The sequence below is a fragment of the Leptinotarsa decemlineata genome, unplaced genomic scaffold, assembly GCF_025532065.1.
Source record: "Leptinotarsa decemlineata unplaced genomic scaffold, Ldec_3_MD MMD2_P_RNA_scaffold_11, whole genome shotgun sequence".
In the NCBI taxonomy this organism is placed as follows: domain Eukaryota; kingdom Metazoa; phylum Arthropoda; class Insecta; order Coleoptera; family Chrysomelidae; genus Leptinotarsa; species Leptinotarsa decemlineata.
Genome location: NW_027412525.1, coordinates 6,109,815 through 6,132,697, shown reverse-complemented (window position 1 = coordinate 6,132,697; position 22,883 = coordinate 6,109,815). Strand labels below are relative to the sequence as shown.

The following is a 22,883-nucleotide window of genomic DNA, read 5'->3' as shown; positions in this document are numbered from 1 at the left end:
CTTCAAACCTTCCGATATGTCAACTTCAAACCTTCCAATATGTCAACTTCAAACTTTGATTTGAATCAATTAGTAATTCAAATTGAGTTTCCAGACTTGATATTTTTTGCAAAATGTTTTCCTCTCCTAAATTGATTTTGAATTAACGACAAATTAAAGTATTTTACATATTCTCTAAAACTTCGTTCATTCATTTTATGAGCATCTGAATCTGAAATGAATAAAAATTTTTTCAGGATGTGGAAGGAGCTTACTTTGAATGCCTCAACAGACGACAGCAGATACCGAGTGTGGGATTACCCAATAAGAGAACAGTACGGTCATATCTTATTGGCCATAAATGATTCCAATCCAGTCGAAAATGCGGAGGAAGGATTTCGAAAAGTTAACGAGCATTTGGATGCGGATTATGCTTTCATTCATGATTCTAGTGAAATAAAATACAGAATCAGCAAGAACTGCAATTTAACCGAAGTTGGTGAAGTATTTGCCGAAAAGCCATATGCCGTAGCTGTACAACAGGGAAGCCATCTACAGGACGCTATAAGTAAAACGTAATTCTTCACAATCATTTTATTAATTTCAATTCAAAGGAATATGAAGGAAGCATTTTTCTGGGTGTTCAAAATACAAACTGAGATGATGAGGTACTGTAATAAATAACTTCACTTGTTAAATGAGATCTCAAGCGGTTTTATATAATATAGAGTGTGACCAAGGTATTTGACTCAAAAACTTGATGATCATCTGAAAAAGTTACTATTCCTTACCAACTTTGATATCAGGAAGTAATGGACGCAATCCTATATACTGAGTTGATGAATAACTATGTTAAAAAATGGAATGTGTTCGGCATACGCCAGTATCGTAAAACAATTTACCAAAATCCCTGAAGACAAACTGAGGAACATATAAAGTTCACCGAGAATCTTGCTCAATTTGAATTAAATGATTTCAAAGTCCTAAAATTGACAAAAAATCGAATCCAGACTTTTTCCTACATACAACGACCCTTTCAATACACAATAATTTCATATAAGATAAAGAAAAAACTTTTTGTCTGATTTCCGGCGAAGAACCCATGAAACGTAATAATCATTCCATAGAGCGGATAGAATTGTTTCCTTTATTTCGAGCCGCTTTCATTTACTCATTCATTGAAGTCATTCGTAGAAAATAGTTAGATGATACTGTGTGTGAACGCTGCGCCATTGAGGTTTTGGTGGTTTGGAACATGACCACTTCTCAGAAAATGAGAGGTAGCGCCACGAATAGTCTGTGTTCATGTGCCGAGTGCTAGCGCTGCATTGTGGTTCAAAAGTATGGAAAAAGTTGGGATACTCGTGCAACCTGACGGTGCGTCAATTTAGAACGATATTCATATGGACTAGTAAGTTATGAGAATAGAGGTAATAATTCGATTCAACAAATTTGACTGGAGGTGCGGCGTCCAGTGTGTGATTTTGTGAGCCGTTTTCATAGTTTTCTCTGAAAAGTGAGTCATTCGTAGCGATGTCTCGATGGTGTTCAACTCCTGTTGCCTGCTGGAGACTCCTAGGCCGGTGGGTGCAAGTCCTTTATACCCCGATAAAACCCTTTCTTCTCTCGTCTGCTAATTTGTCTGTGAGAATCTTTGAGTTAACATTTCGAACGGGGGAAATGCTTCCAAACACCAAATAAACATCAACATCTATACCTAGATGGTGAGTTAACATTTCAAACCTTCAGAGGGAGAAAAAGTAAAGCAAGAAGAAAACTCAAGTCAACATCAACATCTATACCTATATAATAAGAAGTAGATTCGAGTAAGGTCAGCCAACACCAAATAAACATCACCAGTAGATGGCAAATGAGACTTTGCCAAAACGTCGCGTCGTGAAATAAATTCCATTGGGGATAAAAACACAAAATACGGATCAAAATCCAAAAATCAGTTCATCGTATTCTGCCGGGAGAATCTTCGAGATAATATTTTAAACCTTCACCTCGTACAAGCAGTCTTACTGTTCCAAATTTTTCATCTCCTTCCTCTGTTCTCTTTTTCTTCAGTTTCTTTGATGCTTATGGTTTTATATGCTATTCGTCATCCTTCTCCTGCCGAGATGAGCGATGTCATCACTTTTGTTGCATCAATGATGATTTCGGTATTTCTGATATTCCTGTCGCTTTCTTTTTTATCTGATGCATGAGAAGAGGAGGTGCTCCATGTTTTCTTAGTATAAACATGTCAGAATCTGTTTTCCGGCGTTCGAATGAATGTTTTTGAAACAATCACGCCGTGAGAGAGTCTGTTGTGTCGGGAAGTGATCTGTTTTACCACATTTTCTAGTCAATCACTCCTGGATGTTCAGAATGTAACTTCAGTTCAGCGTCTATATACATTATCTTTGCCATCTCGTCATCTAATTTTCTCTAGCAAGTAGTTTCGATATACCATGGTATGTTTCCGATCTTTCTCTTACTGAGAGTTCTATCGACGGAAACCCTGCTATGACGGCAACACTATCTGTGGATATGATTCGGTAAGCACACTTCGATTGATGTTGTTCTTTGAATTCTTGCAGGTTTCGGCGACATCTTTTCGTTTTCAACGTTTTTTTACGATGGAGCACCGTATAGCAACTTTAAGTGGACTACACTTGCATAGAGATTCGTCTTCAATGCTCTAGGGCCCTCCACGTTTGGTAAAAGGCAGATCATTGTCTTTTCTGCTCTCTCAACGGTTTTATTGTTATGTTTCGCAAAAGTGAGCTTTGTGTCTATCCATATTCCTAGGTATTTCATAGCCCTGCTTGGTGATAACAACATGTTTTCAACATTGAAAGTAGATGGGGATACTTTCTTTTTCGGTGTCAATAGTACTGTTTCAAGTTTTCTGAGGGACTAATTCCAGCAGGTTTTTTTTCATTCAGTTCGCTACTCTTTGTATTCCTGTGTTTGCTATGCATGGATGGAGTATCCTTGACTTTAGGTCGATGATGGCCACTATCTTGCACTGACGAGTGGCTAAGGAGCCCGAAACAGGTCTGCAAGTGTGCCCGTTCCAAAATTGAAGGTTGACTCTTTCAGTTGTATTGCCAATTCCATATGCAGTAAATTTTCTGTGAAGATTCCTGCATTGACGCCTGTCGGATATAATCCAACGCTGTTCGTGGTATTAGGCAGTGGAGTAGTTGTTTTCTGATAGGCGTCAGTCCATTCAACCTACTGTGTAGGTATATCCGAGACGGGCTTGACCATTTAAAGTTCATTTCTTAAAAATAGATATAATGAAAATTTGACTTCGTAGTTGGTTTATGCCTGAAAAATAAATGAAAAACAGTCTTTTTTCTTTCGTGATGTGCTACTCTGAACCTGTAAAATTTGACATTTTGTTTTAATCCTCGAAGAATATTTTTTTTATTTCGAAATATGCCATAGAAAAAATTTGCTCAGATTTCATTGTCGAATTGTTTCGAATTTTCAATATATGGACGTTAATATGTCGGTAATCGAATGAACGTATTTCTCTTCATTCTTATTACACTCGTATTCCTTTTTTTAGTAGATTTTTTATCCAATTTGTTCATCTTTCCGACTAATAATTCAGTTACAAACTACCCTGAAATATCATACATTTCTAAAAATTAAATATTGACTTACAGTTTTATAACTATTCAAAATGATATTGGAATGATATTGAAAACAATTGTTTTAAGAAACCACATAATCCAATAAAGTATAATGAAGAAAAACAAGTCAATGTTTGTTTGAGCGTTGTTGAAAACGGAAAAACTACGATTAGCAGTGGAAAAATTTTGCACGAAAATAAATTCCATCTCACATTAATGTGAGAAACTATACCGACGGTCTTGAGCCAGTTTTTTTAGTTTGGTTCTCGAGAGGAACAGCAAATTCGAAGTGTGTCTTTTAGGTGAGCGTCTGTTAATCTCGAACGATATTCTTCGCTTCTGTGGATTTTTCTTGGTCGCTTATGCAACGAACTAGTAATTTTGTATTCTTTTCGTAAGAACTGAAATATGTCTGATTTTTTTCTTTACGAGCCTGACTGCCAAGAGGGAAGTTTTTGTGGAATTGCTAATAAGTTGTTTCGTAGTGGCGCTTCAAATTTCCACTTTTAACAATAGCGACAGTTTTATTGCATATAAGGCACACTGGAACCGCTTGAGGCCTATAAGTCAGCGTAAAGCAATATTGTTCAATCCATTCTGCCAAAAACCTATTCTCACTGTAGACTGTCCGTTTTTTAGGATCCATATCAGGTAGGTACAGAAATATTTTATATCAAACGAACGAAAACGACAGAAATTATAAAACTAATATCCGGTTACTCCGTTGTTTGTGCTGCGACGGCAGTCTGCATTCAGTGCTTTCCCTCTTCCACCACTATCGATTTTGATACGCGCTCGTGCTTGTTTCAACAAAACAAAACAGGAGCAAGCACGCTGAAGTAAGATAACTACGTGGTGCGCTGTGGAATGCTCCCGCACATATTTCCGAAAAAATGGTACGAAGTGCAATCTATGGATGTTTCGTGTGCATAACAGAGATTTGAAAATATTTAAATCGCATCAGTCTGATTCGCACACACATAGGCTAGATAGGAAACTTTTCATTAGTAGGTGAAACAGGTTAACTGAACAACTTGAAATAGAATACGTACTAAGTTAGATTTTATTTGTGTTATTTTAATTGATTAATGTATGGTATTTCACATCTACGAATTTTTATATGTAATTGGTATATAATACGATATTTGGGGAGGTCCGCGGGTCAACCTTTCGCGGTCCGTAAACGGAACGCGGATTTAGAGAATACCATTCGGAAGTGTTGTGCTAACATAAATCCCCTATTTATTAAAATTGCCACAAAATCTGTCTTGAAAGATTATGGAGAAGAATCAATGAATGTTATAATGTTTTGTTGTGAATTTAGTTATCGTTATTATGGTTTTTTGTTATTTACACATCTGATGATGAAAATAAAGAATATAAAATTATTATCTGCTTCATAACTACATCTAACAGTTTACATCCAACAGTCACACTGTTGGGTGTAAACTGCATAAAAATAATTCGAACTCATCTGCAGCTACTGGGATAAAAATCTTCTAAAAAAATAAATACGAGTATGATGAGAATGAAGAAAAATGGGTTTTTTCGTTTACTGATATATTAACGTTCACGTATTGGAAACCCGAATCAGTTTGATAATGAAATGAAAAACTAGATGAACTTTGCAACAACAAAGACGAATTTCTGGAGGTGTATTGATTTCTTTTTCTGGTAACAGGCCAATGCAGATATTTTCTGGGCAAGATATGAAATTGAACTCTCGTATTCATCAAAATTATAGAATTTGAATCATATTTCGTTCAAATCGACAGAACGAAAGATTCGAAAAAAATAGAAAAAAGTCGAAATGACAGTGGAGAGTCCAAATTTCTAGCAAGGGTATAAAATTGAAAACTGAGCAAAGAGAACATTATTCAGGTAGAAATTGCTGGATCTCGCGGCCTGGGCAAAGCAATGATACAGCCATCAAACAGATCTGAAGTAGGAATTTCCGTGTCCAGATCTCTCGTAAATGGTAACAAACAGACCATTACAGCAAAAATAATCAACCCTAATAATAACAGGGTGACTCTTAGGAAAGGGCAAGTAATAGGCACCTGCGAACCGATCGTGAAAATTGACAGAATTAAAGAAGAAGTCCCTCTACAGCGTTCTCAATAACTCGCAAGGGAACTCATCAACTATTTTAGGAAGACGTGAAGCCATCTGTCTGGAGAAGAACTATGTAAGGCCACCCGATATGTACAGGAAGAGAACTATATATTTTATTTGTGAAGGCAAAATCATTGGTCGAACGGATTTAGTTCAACATCGCATGGATACTGGCGATACCAAGGCCATACGCCAACCACCGAGATGACTTACCTTCGCAAAGCAGGACGAAACTTCATCTATCATCAAAGACATGTTAGGTGAAGGAGTAATCAAGGAATCAAACAGCCTCTGATCGTCACCTGTTGAGTTGGTGACCAAAAAAGATGAATTGACGAGATTTTGCGTAGACTACATGAGGCTTAATGATGTCAGCAGAAAAGACAACTACCCTCTTCCCAGAATAGATGACTCTCTGAACGTCTTGCCCGAATGCAGATGATTCTCAACATTAGATCTAAAAAGAACAAAGAGAATAAAGAGAACACTGCATTTTCTACCGGCAATGGATTTATACCAGCTCAAGTTTATGCCGTTCGGATTGAGCAATGCACCCGCAACATGAGAGGACTCACCTGGTAAACATGTTTCATCTATCTTGATGACATAACATTATAGTCACCGGAAAAAGTGTTGACGAACATCTGTCAAACTTGAGGAGTGTATTCATGAGGCTATGGAATACTCATTTGCAGATCAATCCCAAGAAGTGGTGAATTTCTTGGGACACGTTATGTCTTCAAAAGTAGTTGAAACAGATCCAGAGAAAATCGAGGCAATGCAAGAATAGCCAACACCGAAGAGCAAGCACGATGTAAGAAGCTTCCTTGAACTCTGTAGCTATTACCGGCGTTTCATGAAGGACTTTGGGAAAATTGCCAGAACGCTACATAGCTTGACTGAAAAAAGAACACCCTTTGATTGGTCCCCAGACTGCCAGCAAGCTTTGCTGCCTTGATCAGTGCACCGATCCTGCATTTCCCAAATGAAGGGGGCTCATTTATACTCGACGCATGCATGCCAACATGGAATAGGCGCAGTACTTTCTCCATTACAAGAAGAAGAAGAAGTCGTCATTAGCTACTTCAGTGAGTCCCTGGGAATATTCGGAAGTAATTACTGCGTCACTAGAAAAGAACTTATCTCAGAAGTCAAAGCGGTGGATCACTACCGCTCTTTTTTATATGGCCGTAAATTCTTGATCAGGTCAAACCACTCAGCACTTCGGTGGCTCTTCAACTTCAAAACCCCAGAAAGACATATAGTTAAGTGGATTGAGAAGTTACAAACTTATGATTTTGAAACTCAACATCGTAAAGGAAAGAGTCACTGAAACGCAGATAGACTCTCAAAAAGACCATGCCTGAAATACGGATGCAAATTTTGCCAGAATGGTAAGAATACCCAGGTTCCAGATCCAGATCCCCGGAGGGATCCTTGTCGTAACAATATATACTCAATCTGCATCATCATCCATTTGGTGATTTTATATATTTTTCCTTGATTTCTCATTCATATTTCTTCATATAAATCAAAGCCAGTATTATTTTCTATTTTTTGCTTATGTTATCTTATCTATACTATGTTATCATTATTTTTGTTATCCATTGAAAATAATATTTGGAATGAACTAACCCATTGTCTATTTTCTTACACGTGATCGGATTTTGTCTAGATTCAACTATTTCCTTTGATTTTATTTATTTCGCATTTTAAAAATATATCCGACACACATTTATGCAAGATACCTAACAGAGGTTTGTCTTGCTGATATTTCTCGTTCATCCAGCAGCAGGACCAGGATGATTTCAAATTTCTCAAACGTCTAACTGACCAGAAAATAGAACAAAATTGAAACTCAATGGTAAATCAAACTCAAACTTCAACTCAAACCACCCATCACCCAAAAATAAGTGTCATCATAGGTTCAGTCAATCGAACTAGCAAATCAATGGTAGTGATTATCATAATTCAGCATGTTTGATTTTTTTGGCCGTCGGACGCATAGTCCACAATAGCCAGCAATTAAACATTTTTTTCTCAATTTCCGAAAACAAGGGAACGGGTTTTAGGATATTACTTTTCACACCCAGGGGTCCATCAGGGTGACTTTGCACAGAATAGGTAGACCGCGGAAAGAAAGGATTTTAAGGGTGAAGACATATGCACATAGAAATCACATGAAGTCTCCTCTACAACTTCAGGTTGTTTTCCCGTCTTAATGTTTCCATGAAATATTTGGTTCGTTCCGGATATTCAGAACATTTAAAAAATATATGATCAATATCAGATGTTACGTTAGGGGAGAATGTTCCACGATCAGACATGTTCGACAATCAGACAAAGCATGTAATTTTGAAATTCCAGCCACAAGTTCGATATTTTTCGTTCGGATAGTAAGTAGGGTTACACACGCAGTTTTGGTAAACAAAGTTGTAACGCTATTCTTTTGGATTTTAGCATTTTTCAACAAAAAACTTGTTTTCCTTGGTAAGCTTTTATTTCTATCCTTGATTTGATATTATAGCCTTAATTTTTCTTTTGGAACCAGTAGTACAAAAACAATCTGTTGAGTTTACTTTTGTAGGTTATGTATGGAGTTCACAGTTGAATTTAATTTTGTATTACGGTTTAAGTCCCACCTTCAGACAGCATCTGTATTCCACAATCAGACGCTGTCTGATTGTGGAACATAATTCGTGCCGTTAAAAAAGTGACTTATGGAGCACCGTATGGTACTTTGGGATCGGTTTCCGACTCTGGATGGATGACTCGTGAGTTGTTTCCAAGCGTTGTGAGGCACTTCATTGAACATACGTCCAGCACAAAAGAAAACCCCTCCCTCCTGATTTTTGACAATCACGGGAGTCATCTGACGATAGAAGGAATGAATTTAGCAAAGGAAAATGGAGTGATCATTTTGACCTTACCACTGCATACTTATAACAAGATGCAACCGTTAGATGCCTCTGTGTTTTTTCTTTTAAATCATTCTACAATATTACCTTACAAACATTGCTTTTAGAACACCCTGGGATACCCGTTTCTATTTTTGAAATAGCTGGTTGTGTTAATAATGCATTAGAAAAATCGATGACGCCAGCTGAAATGAAAATATGTCAGTCTCCTCACTTTCAGCATCAGTTAATTCACACACAACTCCCACATAAAATCAAAACACAGAAACTTTCGTAAGCCCGCAAGAATTCAAAGGATACCCAAAAGCTGAAGAACGATAGAATCAGAGAAAAAAGAGAGAAAAAGCTAAAAGTATTATCACCACCGACACTCCAGAAAAGATCGACCTGGAAACTAAACAGATAGAGAGAGAAAAAAAAGCTTGATTGATTCGATGAAGACTCAGCAGACGAAGAAAATGAGAACGCGGCGATGCTTGTAACTGAAGATTCTGATGATGATATTGATTTTGTAGGAGAAATCGATCCACCACCTCTTCTATACATGCCGTGGAACATGCCGTGTCTGGATGTGAAACATGTATGTTCCACAATCAGATAACTGTCCTTTCATTTTTAAACAAACTTTTTTTGAATTATTTTTTTGGTTAATGATGTATGTTCTACCATAGAACCTTATGCACAGCCTTAATTTGTATTATTGACAATCATATTTTCGTTTGCTCAATAAATAAGGTTAATATTTAGCAAAACCTATTTTGTGTCTGATTGTGGAACACTCTCCCCTACACGTAGCACATTTGTTTGAATCAACGATTCCTATTTTGTAAAGATGAGCTGAATAGCATGCATGCCCAAATTTCATTCTGGTTATTGTGACAATTGTTTTCCGACCATACTTCATTTTTTGTGCCATATTCCCGCTGGGATTTTTGGTACTGAACGGGTATAATGTGTAGCAGAGTTTTTACAATACTATTTCCATGCTGTTGCCTAATTTTTCTTGAACTCACTCTTTGCTAAGTTTAGACATTCTTCAGCGCCACTTTCATTTTCAATGCGTTGTCCTTTTCTGATGCCTGTCTTTGCCAGTTCATCAACTTCCTCGTATCAACTACGCTGAGTACTTTTTGCAAGACTGATAAAAACCCTGCTATACATTCTTCTCGCTCATTATTTGTTATTTACTGTGAAAGGTGAAGAAATGGGATTCTCTGGTCCAAATCTGAATGGAAACATAGGCGGGTTATCTTTATTCGTAAGGAGTGATGACGCTTTTCATTTCTTTTGCACGTTTCCTATTTCCGCAATGCAATGTGTGCTGTTAGGAATTGGTGTTTTTGTTGTGGTTGTATACTGAATATTAGTCTTTTTTTTCTGATTGATTCGGCCATTACTTGATGAAGATCGATAGTAATTTCAAAAACTACACCTCACGATTTGATCTCCACAAGATCAAATTGTGGAGATCAAATCGTGAGGTGTAGTTTTTGAAGATATTCAGTCTTTGTCTGTTGAGACATGCATATACCTGGTGTATAATTTCTTGTCGGTTGGCCACTGTGAACAGGTGGAAAATCTTGGTCTGAATTTAAATCTAAAATCTGACACAAGTATTGTTTGTTTTTAATGTGGGAGCATATGTATTGCGACTGATAGTTTTTGCTTCGTTAATAAGTTATTTGGAATATATGCCTTTAAATTCTCTTTTTGGAGTTCTGTATTCATAACTAATTTATCAGCTGCCCTGATGCTATTCATTTGCACTCTTGTTCTATTTTTGCCTACTCTATCAATTTTTTTATTGTTTTGTAATCTTAGTTTTTGATGAAGTATATAACCTATGGCCATGTGATATAATTTACCAATATTTTGTCCATGATGGGCACACTGACACTTTGAATGTATCTTATAATCAACTTTGACACTTTGTCAGAAATCAACGAGGTAAAATAGCACCTCTACACTGTATGAGGAGCAGATGTTGACTAAAGCAAAATTGTATTTCATAGCAGTTGTGAAGTCATGTCAATGTAAACTTTATCACTATCGTGGCATGGGATGCTGTAAATCTATTTGGTATGTTTCAAAATACTCGTTATACTTTTTAGGGGAGTGGAGGGGATTTCAAAGATATTCTGGGAATCATGGCAAATTTAGTTATTATGTTTTTCAATATTATTTATGTTTTCTGACGGACCTTGTTACACGTTTGTTTTCTTTGGATGTAGATTTTTGTTCAGAACGAACTGTTATAACTTTATAAGTACGTTTGTTATAATTTCATTTATTAAATGAATTGGTAGTTAGTAGTTTCTTTTACTTTTGTTGAGAATATCTCACGATATTGTAGACTACTAAATTTGATAGTTCGACCGACTAAATCTATGATGACACTTTTTTGGGTGAGATTGTGGTTTGAGTTGAAGTTAACATATCTGCCAAACGAAGTTTTTTTTGTGTACCATTGAGTTTCAATTTAGTTCTATTTTCTGATTAGTGTCAGGTCTGAGAAATTTATTAAACTATTATTATATTCATTTCATAAAGTGAACTGATGTTTTCATTCAGGGACTGAAATATTTGAAAAATTCAATTAGATATATTTGTAATGACTACAGTCATTCACATAACATTCAATTTATTTGATTTCAATTCAATTGCCACTGGCAGACAGCTGTTTCAGCCTGCTGGGCATCGTCAGAACCGGGCAGGCAGTCCTCGATTGAAGGCATAATGTGAAAAACTGAGAACAGTACTTTATGAAAATTGACTAAAAGCAAGCGAGACATATGTAGAACCACCTATTGGTTTCCGCATTCTACATTACCAGAATAGATGGTCTGTTACCGTGTGAGGAGGAATTATTCTTCATACTTCTTCAATGGAAACTTGAATGATCGAAATTTTTTACAATATTTACAGGATGATCTACCTGAGCTTCTGGAGAATGTACTTCCAAATATCAGACAATGGATGTGGATTCAACTGGGTGGAGCTTCAGCACATTTCAAATTCAGTGGGACAGTTTTTGAATATGTGCTTTCCGAATGAAGATATTTTAAGGGTAGGACCACAAAATTGGTCAGCGAGATCACCAGATTTGACTTGTCTCGATTTTTTCCTCTGGGGATACTTGAAGAATGAGGTTTTCGACACTCCTTCAACCATACTGAAGAATATGAAGGAGAGAGTAAGGGATGCTTTTCGACGAGTGACGCCTAAAATATTATTGCATGCTAAGCAGTATTCCACAGAGAGAGTGGATCTTCCTATTCAACAGGATGATAGTCATTTCGAGCACCTACTCTGAATCAAATATATTTGTTTTTCATGTTTTATTGTTGTTTCAGTTGAATAATGAAAAAATTGTCTGTTCAATAAATTACTGTCAGAATATGATGTGAATGAAAAGTCCAATTAGTCAGTAACTTGTCGTATTCATGAATTTCGCCTACAAATTGAGAAAATCAATTGGAAAAATTGAATATTAATACTTAGCTTTCTTGAGTGATTGAAGTTTCAAAAAACATTCCTTTTCTGTTTTCAAAACCTGATATTCACTATGAAAATCTCGCCCCAAATTGTGATATAAATCATTCATACTTCATTTTCTGATATCATTTCAGATTTTTCCAAATCTTTAATAATTTTATTTGCCTTTTGTTGTATTGTTGAAACAGTATATCTGCTAAGTTTTACATAAGACACTATCAATAATAATCTCAAGAGACAAGGATGCAGTTTTGTGAGTCATTGCCAAAAGTTTGATTACAAATCGAAACTGCATGAAAATTATTTGTTTCAGTAATGAATGATCTTCTTTATCAAACGCCGACTTCCATAATGAGCGATATTGCTCAGACATAAACTTATATGAATTGAAGGGGTTATATTTTTAGGAGTAGAGATGGAATAGTGGAAAGCCAAAAACTTTCTTTCCCAAAAATTAATCACTCCTAAAAATATAACCCCTTCAATTCAAATAAGATTCCTCTTGGCTGGGATTAAATCAAATAGGTGAATGAATGTCATTACGATGTCATCGATGACATAAGCAGATCAAGCTTATTCCGTGACATTAAAAAATCGTAATTCATGGATGAAGTGTGTGTATTTTCTATAATGTTATCCAATTTGGTACTGAAGAGCCTTAGGGCAAGTGTCTTAAGGCGAAACATCGGTGTATATCAGTGAGGGTGACAGTGTTCCATGTGAGTGCAATTTATCACCATTCATTCAAAGTAGAACTCATGTGAATGATATCTGATTCTTATTCCACAACGAATGTTTGAAATACAAACTGAGTAGAGAAAAGTATCTAATGTATAATTCAGTGTTCATATAGAAGTATTTGTTTCGAAAGAATTTTGTTTCTTTCGTGTAATTCAATGTTTATATGGAAGTAGCTGTTTCAGGAGGACTTTCTTTCAGTTTGTGTCTGAAAGTTACTTCTTTGCATGAACTACACATACATGTATAGAGTTACTTATTTTCAAATTGATTACTTCCTCCCTTTCTTTGGAAGATTCTCTCATCCCTTTTTTTTGTATCAGATGGAGTATTAGAAAGCCAAAAACTTTCTTTCCCATAAACTTATATATTTTTCGAAAGGTTCACACTCAAACTCACGAGAAAATAAATTTTTGGCAGAAATACAAGAAAACCATAGGTATATCCAGAGAAAAATCTAACTGATGGAGTATATCTTTAAATTGTGTCCAACAATCAAGATGTTATCGAAAATCCATTTTCCAACAATCAGACATACCCCGTCATGTAGATCGATAGGTGTGGTTCTTTGGAGTTGCCCTCGCGTTCATTGGATTTGACTGCTCTCGATATTTTCCTTTGGAGCTATTTCAAATCAGAAGCTTATCGTTTTTTTGAAGGTGGTTCACAATGTTTCGCAATCTGAGACAATACGAAAAATCAGAGACATAATTACGAAAACTGGTGATAGACATATCCCAGGAAAAATCCAAAATGTTGGAATTGAGTTCGAAAATAAACTGCCCGACTGTCTGTAGGTTCAAGACGAATATCTTGAACATTTGCTAAACTTATTTTTCATGTATAAAATAAACAATATGTACATTTTCCAACAAAAAAATTAGCATTCAGTTCATAACCTAGTCGTCTGTTGTTCTAATCCACGACTATGTGATTTGTCTCAGCAGAGCAATAGCTTCAAGTGGTCTCTGATGTACTCAAAAATGTATATTCAATCATTTAAAATTTACCATGTCACCTCTCAAACAAAACCTCATCTCTCAAATCAACTCTTATACTTTCATCCTTTGAGTCATCCTTTCAACAATCCGCCGTTTATTAATGAAACCAAAAAACGACTTCATCTCGAACCATAGGAAACTTGAAATGTCAGTGTATCTTTGTCGATTTAGGATATAGGCCAGAATATCTCTACTCATTTGAAAGTCAACATAGATTCAAAACTTTTGTATCTGACTTTGTTTCTCAATCTTTCAGATTTACCAATTGCAGCATAGAGTTTATAAAAATTATCAATAGAAAGTCACTAGTTTTGTGAAAAATCACACTAAATGTGAGACATTGTAAAATTGTGAATATTCATAAGTTCCTATCATATTTTTTAATAGTATTTTCATAAACTAATTCCAAATATTTTCATTTCAGTATTTTAATTTCCAAACTACATTCACTCATCTGAGATCTGTTAACATTTCGATCATGAAAAACTCCACCATTCACTTTAACGTTGTTAACCATATTCAAACACATCATAAATTTAGTATTGAAGAAGATCAATGAAAATACGCATTTCTTGAACATATATGTTCAAGAAATGCGTACCACTATAATTATGCAGTGATTAATATAATTTTTTTAGGATTTTACTGCTGCAGAAAGACAGATTCTTTGACCAATTGCATGGCAAATACTGGAATAATTCTGCTAAGGGTCACTGTCCTAATACAGACGATAATGAGGGAATTACTTTGGAGAGCTTAGGTGGGTATACGAGCTGAACTGATGTTATGTTGTTCAGTTCACTTTAGATCTCAGGGAAATTTTGGAATAGCTAAATGATTTACGTAAAAGAGATAAATTCGATTTTAAGGTACTGAGGAAGTTAATTATTCTTTGAGAGATATTTCTTGCGAAAACGTCAATATATCTTACTGTTTTTTGAGTATTCAACCTTCCAGTAATGTTTCAACTTGTGAAAAGGTAATATATTTATACCTCGATAAAGTATGAGCCTTGACCAGAGAAGATGATAAGATAATGTGAAAAAAAATTTCGAAAGTATCACGTCAATATGTCCGAACAAAAATTTTGATTTTATATATTCGATCTTTGATCTAATTTACAATTGAAAATTGAATATGAGAAGAATCATAGATATGAAATGAACAAAGTTTCATTCACAGTTACATGGTTTCACGATTAGACAACAGTACTTTCATCAATCAGACTCTTGTCAGAGTTTATAGTGTCTGAAACTGATTAGAAATTCATCAATTATTCAAGACATTCAAATTTTTTATCCCGTTCAATATTTCAAATTTTGAGAATAAATTTATGCTTGGAGGAACTGACAAAATTCAATTGAACTGTAGTAAGCTTCAAACCTTTGAATGCAAGTAACTGAATCTATACTCAAAATGAAATGGTTTCTTTGAAAACATTTAATTTTTTCCATTCATTTCTCGATGAAACTGAAAAACAATCTTCATTTCTAATTTCCATGAATCGAAAAGTTTCAGTTACACTGCCAACTCCTGATTTCTTTTACAGTCGTAATAAAAATAGTTATCAGCTTCAGTTCAATAAATAAAATCTTATGCAAACTCTTCTATTTGTTTCTTCGGTTTCGATTTGACGATGATCATAAGCTGCACGTTATAATTTTAGAATTCGAATGAAAAATGTATTGTACTATTCAAATGAATGAAATAAATTATTGAACTATTTCGATGAGAGGTATAATGAGTTGAAAATCAAAATCCTCATATAATCATCATGTTGTAGGTGGCGTGTTCATTGCTACACTGTTCGGTTTGGCTTTGGCAATGATAACTCTGGCTGGAGAGGTATTATATTACAGAAGAAAACGACAGCATAATCAAGAAAATAAACAACCCCAGTCAATTCGTTTTCTCAGACAAAAGCCATATCCACTTGAAAGTAATATGATCACCATAGGAAGCACATTCATACCAGTCAACTCCGACAAGACAATCGAAAGAGAGCGCCATGAAATTAAAATGTCTCATGTTACATTGTATCCACTTGCAAGACCTCGTGTGTCTCCCTCTGCTAAATATTAGTTTATTTGTAATAGTTCGCACTTAGGAAGCATATTAGATACATACCATCTGAAATTAAAGTTGACTAAGAATTGTAGACTCTTATTAGTTCTACCAATTTCCAATTTAGTCATTCCACGGTTATTCTATATGCCCTTGTTTACTTCCATCTACGAAATATATACGCTGAACGGGTTTTTATACCAAATGAGGTCCAATTTTTTTTTTTTGCTAAATGACAATATCTTGTGGTGAGATACTCATTACAACTATTTGATTCACTAAACAAAGTGAGGTCCGTATATTGGTCCTCACTTTGTCGCGGACCTTACTTCAACCGTAATTTTTCAATAATGGAAGTGGCTCACTTGTATATATATATATATATATATATATATATATATATATATATATATATATATATATATATATATATATATACTGAACATCAACATCACATACAAGCCAAACACAAAAAATAAGACCAAAACGGGATATACAGTATACAATGCTCGGACTGCAACAAATGCTATATCGGCCAAACCAAGAAAACACTGATCCACTGGTACAACAAGACCTCACATTCAATATATTAAACAAAACCATACACGAAGAATAGTACCTGATGCAGTACAAATACAGACAAATTTATATATATATATATATATATATATATATATATATATATATATATATATATATATATATATATATATATATATATATATATATATATATATATATACCTGATGCAGTATATATATATATATATATATATATATATATATAATAAAGCGATGGGTAGTCTTGACTGACTAGCTATTATGACTGACTATGCTGGGCTATTGTTTAAAGAATACTCTTTGTTATATGGTCGAGCTTTCGAGAATGTTTATTCCCTTTATCAAGACATCTACAATAAATTGATAACATTGAAGCAAAATTGTAAAACAATAGATAAAAAAGTACTTACTAACTTGAGGTTATAGTAAAAAGTCGAACGTTTCACTGAGAAACACAAACTTAGTACTTTTCATTATGTAGAAAAGTGTCACACATTAAATTTTTATGGTTTAAAGAAAAAATATATATGAAACTTATTCAAAAGTACCATTTAAAGGATTTGAAATTTTAAATTTTATTTTAACGGCCATGCATGGCACTTACTAGTGGCGTGGTAGCAACTAGAAAGAAAGGAAACAGGAAATATTTGCAAATTGTTAATTGACACTATGACATTTGAAGTTTAAAATTTGAAAATTGACACTATAAACCAAAACAGGATTACCAAAAGGCACGCTAACAGCAATGTTGACACTAGCAGTTTCAAAAAGTATCTGAATATGGATACAGTGCTGCCAAGTACTCATAAAAGAAGTGAATAACAAGACTCAGCACTGCTTCCAAACCCACACACTATCTGTTACTTTGGGAACCTGGGGGAATCAGTTCCAATTTCAAGATGTAATTATAAATATTACTGAGGTTGTTAATGTCAGTCTTTTTGTTCATGTTGTTTGTATTCCTTTTGATAAAGAACATTTCTTTAAACAGCCGTTTCTGTAAGTTACTTTCAGTACACAATACTCTAACTTCGGTGTAATTGATTGTGTGATTTGTGTTGATGACATGTTCAACCAATGCACAGGTAGCTTTATTCATATTACAATCACTTTTATGTGACGTTATACGTCCTGATAAAATTCTAGATGTTTGACCAACATATGTCTTATCACATGTATGACAAGGAATTTCATATACTACATTAGACTTTTCTAAAGTTTTCAAAGGAGTTTTAATTTTAGAAAACAGACTATTCGTAGTGGTGACAATGTATTGAGCAAATTTAATATTTTCACTCTTGAAAACGTTCAAGAGCTTGGGTGTTAAAGACTGAAAATATGGTAATGTTTTGAAAAATAATGAAGTTGGAGGTATATTTCCACTGTTTGATAAATTTAAATTATTATTATTTATGGGGTTAACTAAATTATTTGAAACAGTAGTCACTGTGGAAAAAGAGCTGAAAAGTAATTTATTCGAAAGTTTGCAAGGATATGAATTTTCAAGAATACCTTTTAGTTCTTTGATACAATCATCTTTAAATAGTGGATGTGTCAGATTGATCACCCTGTTTTTCATGGTGAGGACTAAATTTTTTTTCATTTCTGTAGGATGGTATGAATGGTAGTTCAGTAACCTGTTGCTTGCGCATGGTTTCCTGTACAACAGTACAACAGTACAGTACAAAAAGTACTTATCATGATACTTTATCTAAAATGTTTATTTGAAGATATTATAGGTCTCAACAATATTCTTTTTCTTGATACCTCATCTATTTCTAATCATAATTGATTTATTAGTTAATTAATTATATATAGTCTAAATTTTCACGTATGAGCTCAAACTAATTGGCGCCCTTTCATTAACTAGAAATAATTTCAACCCCTATTTTTTGTTGTTTCATTCAATCATTTTCTAGTTGAAATAAATGAAAGAGTTCCATGCATACGAATATTTTTAAGATTTAATATTATCATTTTTACTAAAGTTTTCATTAGGAGCGCAAAAAATAGAGGAAAAAACGTTAACAGGTTTTTATAAATTCTCTCTTTGTTTTTCACTCCCTTTGCTTCGTTGATACAAAACTTCTTTTTATTCATTGAATATTTATTTAGATAATTATTTATGCTCGCAATTGTGAGTATGAATGTACATTTGATAGTGTACAGGCTGACCCCAAGTTTTTCATAAACGTCTAATTTTTCTTTAGGACCTATTTATTTTTTGATCATGAATTTGAATTGAGTTGCGTTTGAGAAATATAGTACCTTAAAAAGATATGCCTCCAAAAACAATTTTGAATAAACGTTTGGCTAATAATAGCATGGATGATAAGGATATAATTACTTTAACTGATCCTTCAGTGGTCCAGAAACAGATTCTGGTTTTCAAAAAATTAAATCACAACTCATTTGTATCAGTTGTAGAGTTCAAAGTATCGTAATTCCCCAAAACGAAGACGCGGTTCTCATTCAACATTTCAAAAAGGAAAGATATTGTAACGGATCTGAAGCCGCCCCTGTCTGATATGTCGGCCAGCGAACAAACACATACCATCACCGCAAAGGAATGCAGTCGGCAACCACCGAATGAACTCTAGTTGAATGAACTCTAGCGTTAGTCGCTAAGTGTTGAATATAAATTTGTTTGTGATTAGTAAAATATTGTTAGAAATAAATTTGTTTAAAACAGTTAATTCTTTAATCTGTTACAATATGCTACCTGTATCAAATTGGAAGCTCTGCTAGATGATAAAGTAATGATAAATGAAAACCCTTTACCAAATGTTGCAACCTTTATAGATATGAATAGTACTTTACAGATTCTTCGAACGTCAGTTGTAAACAACCCTATTCAGAAATAAATTCCCGTTTTTATGAAATATAACAAAATTCAACGAAGAAAGTAATTTATGGTTTTCATTTTTGAACAGAGTCGATGAACTAACTACGGCTCGAAACGTTTCTAAAGACGAATTTTTATCATCTGCTGCCGATCTTTTTACAGATAAATCATATATCTGGAATAAGTCGATAGCAAGTTCGGTAAAGGACTGGTAACATTTAGTTTCATTGTTGAAAACTTACTTTTTGCCTCTTGACTTCGATGATAGAATTTGGGATGATATACGAGTTAGAACTCAGGGTAAAAAAAGCCCATTCATATTTATATCGTGGTGATGCAAACATCTTCAGAAACCAGTTCATGACAGTACCAAACTGAAATATATCCGAAAAGGTATTTTTCCACATTACAATAAACGTTTCATCTGTTGTTGTTACTCCAATCACAGTAGTAGAACATTTGTGGAAATTGTGTAGAAAAATGTATGCTAATGAGTACCACTCTCCTCCAGAAACATCCGATCTTTATCCAGAATTAATAGTGAACCATCGACTTCAACCTCAGATACTTATTTCAGGTAATACTATCTATAATAATAAAGAAATTGAGTCTAGGTTTAGTAAGAATACATTTCATAAAAATTCCCAAAAAGGTTCACATTCAAAGGCTAACGATATAAAGGTATTGTCGTGAAACAAAACTGTTTGGTTTTGTTTCCCGAGCTTCAGTGCGAGCTCCGCCGACTCTGAGAGCACAACTGGAAACTTGGAAATTATGTTTTTCAGCTTGATTTATGGAAATCAAGATGTGGAATATCATTTTCTATGTGTAAGGGAAAATCTCTTGTAAGATTTTCTGATTGTTATTGGATATTCACGAATTATTTGAAGGAGATTCCGACAGGAGAATTGGATATATTCTACTGGGGCATTTTTGAATGAATTCGTTTCCCTAGTCCTTATTAGAACTGAATAGAGAAACAACTTCTTTGATTTTTAGATGGTTTTTATCGAAAGAATTCGAGTCTCTGGTTCTTTTCAGAACTATTAAAGAGACAACTTGCGTTTAGGAGTTTTTGAGGATTTTCGACGAAGATTTTCTTGGATTTTAAAAATCTCAGATTCTATTCAGGATCCGTTAGAGATTTTCAGACTCATCACAATTGTTTTTTAATTTTTATTTGGATTGCTTAACCATACCTTAGTCTGTGCAGGTTCCTGCTTGGCCAAAATCAAGACATCATTAGATCAGTCTTCGGGTTATCGACTCAACGTAACTGTTGGGACCTTCCAGGACATCGAAACCTTTTATCCATATCCTGCGGACGGCCCTCATTCTAGGATGCGGTTCATCAGTTAGGTTCCGTGTTCCTGAAATATTAGCTCTGTAGACCTTGGTTAGGAAATGAATTTCGCAATCCAAAAGTGAACTTGAAGTTTTAGAATTCCGTGAATTCTCCCCTCTGCCAATCTCCAAATCAGAGTCATTGTAGGGAATTTTTGAAACCGAAAATGCAGACTAGGGCAAAACAAGGGCGAGCGCAACTTGAAATGGATATGAAAGTGTCAAATCGCGAGGGCACACACTTCGATCAAAATATCCTAGAATCAGACAATTTCAGTCGCCCTTGTGTGACTTCGACAGAGAGACGCGGAATCCCAGCGGAATCTGTGTTCACTGGACACAGTATTCCAAGAACTCCAGCAGAGGTGACTAGTCTGAGGTCGTCTCTGCCACAACGTATACTTTTTGACGACGGGGACACTAGTCCCTCTTCCCTGGTCGCAGAGCGACAAACCCCTGGCACTATCGGTACAATTGCAATTAGTTAGAGAAAGCGAAATGTCAAAGGACTTCGTCCTCAAATCGCAGCAATGAATGGGGACTTGAATGTTTACTAAACCGAATTAGGGAATTTAAAACTCCAGAAAACCAACACAACAGCATTTTCCAGGAGGAAAATATGAAGAGTTTCCAGGAGGAAAACAATGGCAGGAAACATCAGGAGATGTTTTCCGAACACAGGATAAACAGCAGAACACAGAGCGATCCCCAATTAGGGCTCCACGCGATGCTTCGAAGAAACTATGCTGAGATCGGCCGCCAGGACATCGAGCCGACAGAACACTTATGCGGAAGAAACGGCCCGAATCGACGAATTTAACCGGCGGATAGAACCGGCGGGTCAATTCCCTTCAAACACGACAACTTTGGTAATGATGTACAGGGTGTAGAGTCATCCTGTTCCACTGACAAATGTCGACAGAACGAAACCATTGTCAATCTCGAAGAAAAGGACATGCAGAATGGAAATCGAACAGGACTTTCGAAACACCGAGTGTTTCGAAAACCACCGCCGGCGGGCGTTAAACGTAGAAACGACGAAGGACAGCTTAGAGTTGGAGAACTCGAGCTAGGGTTGAAACTTAGAAATGGAGAGAAAAATGGACAGGCTCAGGAAACAAAGGAATGAAACCCTTAGCGGTTCCTGGGAGGAGTGGCACGTTGTGCGCACAGGAGCACACTACGTCCGGAAGGAGTCCGAAACTGGCGTCCTAACGGATGAGTTAGGGGGTAGAGGAAGGCCAGGGGGTCACTTCGAAGCCGAGAGAGGCTTGGGGGGTGGCTTTATGGCGGGGCCAGTGCACCAAAAGGACTCCTTTGACGCTCCAACAACGAAACCAGCTGATAGAACAAATAAAATGGTACAATGAGCTAGCCAACCGAAAACCCGATGTCGCACCTCGACGAGAACTGAACCTCGAAATCTCTGGGGTTCAGGTCGGGGAGGCCAGAAGGCCAATGCGACGCACTTAGTGTCGTGAACGCGGGTGTGATATAGAGAGACACGCCCCCGTCAAAGCGAACCAACGTTGTTCGAGACAGTGCTGAAATTGTCGTAAAATGAATAATTCTTTCCGATATTGTACAGCAAGAAAAACAAAATTTTGTTTCAAGTGTGGAAAACAAAATGAAACCGGTTGAAGCAGGACATATTTGTGATATTAAGTTTTGGTTGTTCCGTATTCAAAACACTCGATTATTTTAGGAAGTGATTTTTGCAAACAGTTTCTTCTAGAAATAAACTTCAAAAATAACTCTTGGCATATTCAAAATAATACTTATTCCTATGTCATGAAACTTTCTGATAATAAGAAGTATGCCAGTAGCTTCATAACTGAAAATAAAATTAACTCAACAAGTGATCGAGAATTGAGAATAACGGAAATATCAAAAGATTTCGAAGTAATTGGTTTTGAAGATAAACTTGGTCATACTGATCGACTGATTTTGGAAATTGATACTGGCGACTCTAAACCTTTTAAATTTAGACAACATCCCTCATGATTAAAATTTTGAACGAAGAACTAGATGACATGCTTTGTTTAGGTGTAATGAAACCCTCCCACTCTTCTAAGAATTTATCCGTGCTCTTAGTAAAAAAGAAAACGTGCGAACATTTTGCTACGATGGAAGGCATTCAAATTCCGTAACCAAATTAGATGCCTTCCTACTAAGAGTAGATGATATTTTCA

At 35.3% G+C, this 22,883-nt stretch overlaps 1 protein-coding gene across 2 annotated transcripts in view; it reads left to right on the top strand.

Annotated features, from left to right (window-relative positions):
- Positions 1-16,032, top strand: part of Ir8a (Ionotropic receptor 8a) — a 465,956-nt gene extending 449,924 nt beyond the window's left edge. Inside the window, exons 10-12 of one of the 2 annotated variants that reach the window (XM_074170479.1) lie at positions 237-554; positions 14,517-14,638; positions 15,662-16,032. In XM_074170479.1, coding sequence (XP_074026580.1) covers positions 237-554; positions 14,517-14,638; positions 15,662-15,960 — 739 coding nt within the window. In that variant the 3' untranslated portion in view covers positions 15,961-16,032. Of the gene's footprint in view, positions 1-236; positions 555-11,569; positions 12,257-14,516; positions 14,639-15,661 lie in introns of those variants that run through there. The other variant, XM_074170487.1, reaches the window with a different exon arrangement.
- Positions 16,033-22,883: the final 6,851 nt, after the last annotated feature.